The sequence below is a fragment of the Coffea arabica genome, chromosome 2c (assembly GCF_036785885.1).
Source record: "Coffea arabica cultivar ET-39 chromosome 2c, Coffea Arabica ET-39 HiFi, whole genome shotgun sequence".
NCBI classification, from domain to species: Eukaryota; Viridiplantae; Streptophyta; class Magnoliopsida; order Gentianales; family Rubiaceae; genus Coffea; species Coffea arabica.
In genome coordinates, this window is record NC_092312.1 from 8,646,608 (window position 1) to 8,652,823 (window position 6,216).

General features: G+C 36.4%; 1 protein-coding gene across 2 annotated transcripts; it reads right to left on the reverse strand.

Moving 5' to 3' along the window:
* Positions 1–292: 292 nt before the first annotated feature.
* On the reverse strand, positions 293–5,218 carry LOC113725712 (uncharacterized RNA-binding protein C1827.05c-like). Of its 2 annotated transcripts, none has more exons than XM_072074120.1 (9): positions 4,451–5,218; positions 4,172–4,286; positions 3,950–4,064; positions 3,758–3,813; positions 2,920–2,967; positions 2,730–2,827; positions 1,243–1,312; positions 988–1,098; positions 293–705 (listed from the first exon to the last, which is right to left on the reverse strand). In XM_072074120.1, exons 2-9 carry the CDS (start codon positions 4,280–4,282, stop codon positions 655–657), a joined length of 660 nt encoding a protein of 219 aa, XP_071930221.1. In that variant the 5' UTR covers positions 4,283–4,286; positions 4,451–5,218; the 3' UTR covers positions 293–654. The 2 variants fall into 2 exon arrangements, with proteins under 2 accessions (XP_071930221.1, XP_027104835.1); XM_027249034.2 differs by having other exon boundaries at positions 4,472–5,216.
* Positions 5,219–6,216: the final 998 nt, after the last annotated feature.

Here is a 6,216-nt window from a genome sequence, read left to right on the forward strand (position 1 = left end):
TAAGTTTTGAATCGTTTATAAATTCATATATTCTATTTTAAAATCAAAATAATTTTATATTTCAATTTAGGGTTCATCAACCTTTTTTTTTTTTTTTGAAAAAGGGGGGGATATTACAACAAATGACGAGAAGACATTGGAACTTCAATTTAGACGAGATGATGGAGGCTACTAAGAAATGAAATCCTAAAATGATATATGTGAAATAAAAATATGATTGAAAAATATATTGATGATGCAAGCAAATCAATGTATGTGAATAAGATGTAAATAATGTCAATAGAGATGTATCTATGCCAAAATCGTGGTGCTCAAATTCAGCAACCAAAATCACCATAGGGGTAATCACTTGCAGCAACGAAATTAGAACTACAAAATTCTGCCTTCAGTCCCTTCAGCATGAAACATAAATTTGTCAAGACGCTCTTGTTGAAAACAAAAAATACTTATTTTAATAGAGACACATAAAACTCCACATCCGTATTTTGCAACTTGGGCCATCCTATGCCAGAAGTCATCTTCCGCCCATCAGCATAAGCATCTACCATGCCAAAATTCAGCAGCCAACCTACCTCAAAGCTCAAACTTAGGCTTCATTTTCGATCAAAAGAATGAAATATACTTGCAAAGGCACACCTCATTCTCCACAAAGCCCTACTCTACGTCAAATCTAATCTTCTTTGGAGCTGACTGGTTGCCACCAACCTTCAATGACCAGAAAATCGAAGCAAATTATACAGTTGAGAAATTTGGCAATACAAGACATCAGCTTTGTTCAGGTTTGGGTACAAGACTCAAGCCGCTTGACACCATCAAAATTTCATATTTGCAAAAGTGCCCGAAAAGCCACAAGGATAACAACCCTTCACCATATAGAATTTCTACAAAAGGCTCATTCTTAACAATTTTCATAACTTCTACTTGTGGTAAAGCATTAAACATGATCCGCAGCATTATACTAGATAACAAATGGATGTATATTCTTACAATTTCTGGGCACTCGTAATCAATACCAGCTGCTTCAATCCTCTTCCGCCTTCTCTGGTCCCGTTTCATTATACCTTCAACCAACTTCCTGTGCTCTGCCAACGTTCTTTCCTGAGTAAACATAATAGAGCTGTGGGGTTATCCTTAAAAAATGAAACCAAAATACAAATTAATGCAGAATTGCAATCTCATTTTACCCATTTATCGAATATTTCAAAAATATTCCTAATAACTGTATGCCCACCCATGCTTTACCTTGTCATGGCGCTTCCGCTCAACTCTAACCCAATCCAAGGGCTTGTACCAGCGGTTGACACCTTTCCACCTAGAAATCAGAAAATGATTATTGTCCATTAGGGAAAAATAGTTCCCAGTTAAAGCACATCCCCATTCCTAAATGGTCTTTGGATATACAGGTGCTCAAGGACCTCAGAACCATGAATGTTCCACAAAATACAATCATAATTTCATCAAATTTGAAACTTGTTTAAAGGTCATTAAAGACAAGCTAAAAAGTACATGGCATTACTTTCACATAAAAGAAAAGAAATAGAAAAAACAAAAATCTCTGTCACTCATCCAGAAAAGAAATGGCATGAATAACAGGTAACAGACAAAAAGCCCTCATACTCACTTCTCCCTGGTGTGTTTCAGATTTTTTTTTTTTTGGGGTTAAAACTAATCTGCAGATGATATTCATCCTCAAACCAAACATCTAAATCTCTTCCTGCAGGAATCAGTCTAACCACATATTTAACCGTATTAAATTTCCCCCAAAGCAAGAGTAGTGCATTTACACTGGATTAAAATCCAAAAGCAACATGAACCTAAAAGTTCTGGCTCGTGTCATACATAAGGAGTGATGAGGCAGGACCCCCTAGCAAGGTTACAAAGAAAGAAAAGAGGAGAATAAACAATACAACTTAGAAAAGAACACAAATTTTGACTTTTCAAAGCATCATGGAGCTCATTATCTATAGGTCTCAAAAGATGCTGCAACTCAGTTCTTTACTTTAAACTGAATGCATAAATTGCAAAAACTGAGGATATCTAAACTTACAGTATAGAGCAAAAACTATAACTCACAATAACACTCCTACCAATGTTTATTCAACTCACAATTAGAACGTGTCCTAGACATCACCCACCGTCAACCAAAGCAAACATGTAGTCCAGTTGACACCTCATTTATGTCCTCATAACATTTTTGCCAGAATAACACCCCCCCCGGCGCACCTAGCGCAGGGATCTTCTTGTTGTGACAGCACCAAGTCCTATGATATTTGAACTGTAATAACCACCAGATTAGTCATTCTAGGGTGAAATCCACAACACATAAATGATCTCCAAACTATATATTTGTGGTATTTACTGAGGCACACGTGTGAAAACATAACTGTTTTTGAAGCAACACACCCATATTGCCCACTTCTTCCTCCAATTACTTCTTGCCTCTAAAGTTTATCACCTCACCTAGTATGGGCTTCTACCATCCGATGCAAAACACGGGTTCTGTCAAATAAGCTTCAGATAACATCTACTCATGTGCATTCATATGTTCCCTCACATCTTGAAAGCAATTATAATAATAGGAGAACATGGTTTCCATCAATTCATCTCCTCAAAGGAGGAAAACAAGATGCTCTAACAGATACTCCACTACAATCAAAGGTTTACATAACTATGAACAAAACATGTTACATAAGTATATGAGGGTACAAGAAAGAAAATAGGTAGCTTACAGCCGTGGATGGACGCGTTCTGCAGGAATGAGATGAACTTGTAGCAAGTGCTCAAATAAAAGATAGTTATGCATACAGTCAGCCACAACTTTTGCAACCTGCTTATGTGAAAATTCACCCAAAATGCGAACTTATTAGAAGAAAATCCTAATTCAATTAACATTTGCTAATCATATAAAAAGAGTGGGACCTCTGGAGACTCGAACTCTATGAACCCAAAATGTTTTGATTTTCCTGTCTGTCAAGCAGAACGAGAAAGGCTCAGATCAGCAAAATCATATCAAAAGAAAAATAAAATCTGATTTCAAATTCATTGTGTAGAAATAAACATGCTTAGAGCTACAATTGCTTTTTTTCAAGACTTTACAAGGTAGCATCAAGTTTGTAAACCTTTCTAGGTAAACATTTAGACATCATTATCACAGGTAATGAAGATTGTATTTTGCCCTATCATCAAGCAGAATAGGATGCATGAGTTGTGAATGCATATCAATGCTCAAACCACAAAATCTAGATAGCTTTATTCAAACAATCATGTCAATAACTGCACATATGGTCCTTATGGGACTTGTTGAAAATTTTGACTACTACTTGTCCCCAGAAAGATCAAATTCCCAAAGAGAGCCCAAAAACAGTACCCAGCAAAGAGAAAAAGGAGGAAAGGGGGAGAGAGCTGTGGATGCTGCAGGCAAATTTGACATGGTTTATCTTGTCTCTAATAAGTTACCACTCTACTTTAACCACAGTTAAAAATTAGTGCTGTCATTTGCCATTGATTGCTCATATGTCAAGCTTAGGCAGCATTACAACTATTAATAGCTCTTCGAACGACACAAGTTCACTCTAATTTACCTAGTCTAAGATTTCATTGCAACGTTGAGATGCTTAAATTTGTTTTCCACTATGAATTGCATTTTCTTGCACAAGTTCAGCTATCAGCTTTTTAAAATCAAGCTTCAGATCAACATCCAATATCACTGAAAAAAATAAAAGAAAATGGCAAAAACTACATAATTTAGCAGCCTAACCTTCTTATTTCGAGCAATTCTCAGCCTCTTTATTGCACCAAATTGCTTGAAAAAACCTGCAGATCATCAGCAACATCCCCACACAAAAACAAATTAATCCCTTCATACTTTAGCAATATTTCGTACATATGCAAAGCATACACAGTTCAAACTAGGAAAACAACGTGTAGAAGAACAACATAGATTACATACCTTCCATTTCATTCTCATAGAAACCATGTGGAATTCTCCCAATATACAAGACTGTAGCTTTATTTTCCCTTACTTCACCTTGCGGAATCCTCCGCCCTGGGCCACCTTCCAATGGCTATTTTCCAAACAAATACAATCATACATATGCACAAAATAAACAAGCAACACATATTTACATAACTACATATTCCATTAAAACAGAGTTGAAGTTAAGTTTTATACCAAAAAATCAGGAGCTTCATCATTGGAGAGCGAAGAAGCAGCAGCTAATTGAGCTGAACCCTTCTTCAGCTTCTTCACCATAGCTTTCTTCTTTGCTGCCTTTGCCCCCATCTCACTGTTAATATACCAATGAACCAAGTTAATCAACGCCGCAAACAACAGTAGAACCCTATCCTTCTACAACTAATATCTATTTATAGGCAAACGAGTAATTGAAGTAGAATCAAATATTACTATAATAGCGCCAGAGAGAGAGAACTAAAAATTCAAAAATTTTACCGCTTGGAGATTGACAAATACCTTTACTTCTGCTCACGGAGGAAGAGAGTGGCGTGGTGGTAGGAGGAGGTGGTGGTGGTGGTGGTGGTGGTGGTGGTGGTGGCTGATGTCTGAACAGAGGCGGCGGGGGAGGCCAGGGCTTAGGTTGCAGGGTGTATATTCGAATGGGAGTACAACTATAAAGGTTAATAGCCCAGAAGACCTCGGCCCGGCTCAAGAGCCCCGGGCCTGGCTCAGGAGACCCACTTTCAGGTGTTTCCATCTTTTTCCCCATATGTTCTGCAAAAATCCAAATTAGCCCTTTATTTTTTGTTTATTTTATGATTATGATGTGATGTATGTTTTAGCTCCGTTTTGGAAAAGTTTTTAAAATATATTTTGGAATAATTTTTAAAATTAAAATATTTTTAGAGTACTAATACCACCCCAACCACTACCCCTCCTTCCTCCTCCCTCGCCTGCCTCCTCCCCTCCTACTCCCCTCCCCCCTCAATATGGTCACAACCAAATCGCTACCAAAAAGTAGCGACCAGATTGCGACCAAAAAGTCTCGACCAAAAAATTGCGACCAAAGGCCTCGATCTAGTTTTGATCAAATCGAGGAAGGGGGGGAGGGCCAAAAGGTGGGAGGGAAGGGGAGGAGACGAAGAAGAGAGGAGGAAAAGGGAAGGAAAGAGAAGAGGAAGAGGGGGGAGAGGAAGAAGCAAGAGGGACGGAGAGAAGAAAAGAGGAGGGAGGGGGTGGTAACAGTGGTAAATGGGGGTGGTCGCAGTAGTGGTGAGTGGTGGTGGAGATAGATGGAAAATATTGTAAAATTTATTTTTTAAAAAAAATTTTTGATATATTTGTGATTTGTTTTTGATATATTGTATGAACGAAATATTTTTTAAGTTAATTTTGTTTGTGTATTAGGGAGAAAAATGAGAAAAAATGAGGAAAGGGGCGGTGGCTGTGGTGGGTAAGGGTAGTGGTGGTGGTGGTGATAGATGAAAAATATTGTAAATTTTTTTTTTTGTTTATATTTGTGAGTCGCTTTTGATATATTGTATGAATTAATTTTTTTTTAAATTATTTTTATTTGTGTATTACTGTAACATTATATTTGAAAAACTTATTTTTGAAAAATAGGCCAATCCAAATAGAGAGAAAATAAAAAAAAATAGTTAGAAATTTAGAATCGTATTATAATGTAATAAGTAAAAAATTTTTAATAATACTGTATTCGAACACCCTTATATGTGTAATCGCAATGAATAGGTTTGGTTATTAGTCAATGAAATTAGTCATTTCTGGATATATTATCAAGCAAAAAGCTCTAAAATCTTTCTGTTTTTCCCTTCTAGCAAATTTTGGAATTTTTGCTTAATATGATAACGTGTTCAAGTTTAAAGATACGTGTTACTGTATTTATTATAGTTTCCATCTTCATGACAAGTTGCAAGGAAAGCCTAGTTTTTGATATGGCTATGGTGGCTAAAAAATTTAGAAGAAGCCTAGTTTTTTATTTTCTCATTTAAACAAAAAATTTGCAGCTCAATATATATATATATATATATATATATATATATATATTTTTTTTTTTTTTTTTTGTTGTGTGTTGGGGGGGGGGGGGGGGAGGGGGGGAATCTTTTGTCTGTTCAACCGCGTTTATCAAGAAAAGGTACTCAAACATTCCAGCTATAAGAAGAGGTTGATGATCAAAATTACCAATCATCCTCATAACTTGCTATTACGTGTTAACCATCTGCTATTCTTTTGATCATCCA

What these genes read in the sequence shown, in the direction of transcription:
- LOC113725712 (XM_072074120.1), bottom strand. Translation starts at nt 4,282, where the DNA reads ATGGGGGCAAAGGCAGCAAAGAAGAAAGCTATGGTGAAGAAGCTGAAG. An exon ending in AGCGGAAGCGCCATGACAAG is followed by an intron (nt 1,099 to 1,242) that starts GTAAAGCATGGG and finishes ATGTTTACTCAG; the next exon opens with GAAAGAACGTTGGCAGAGCA. An exon ending in ATTACGAGTGCCCAGAAATT is followed by an intron (nt 706 to 987) that starts GTAAGAATATAC and finishes TGGTCATTGAAG; the next exon opens with GTTGGTGGCAACCAGTCAGC.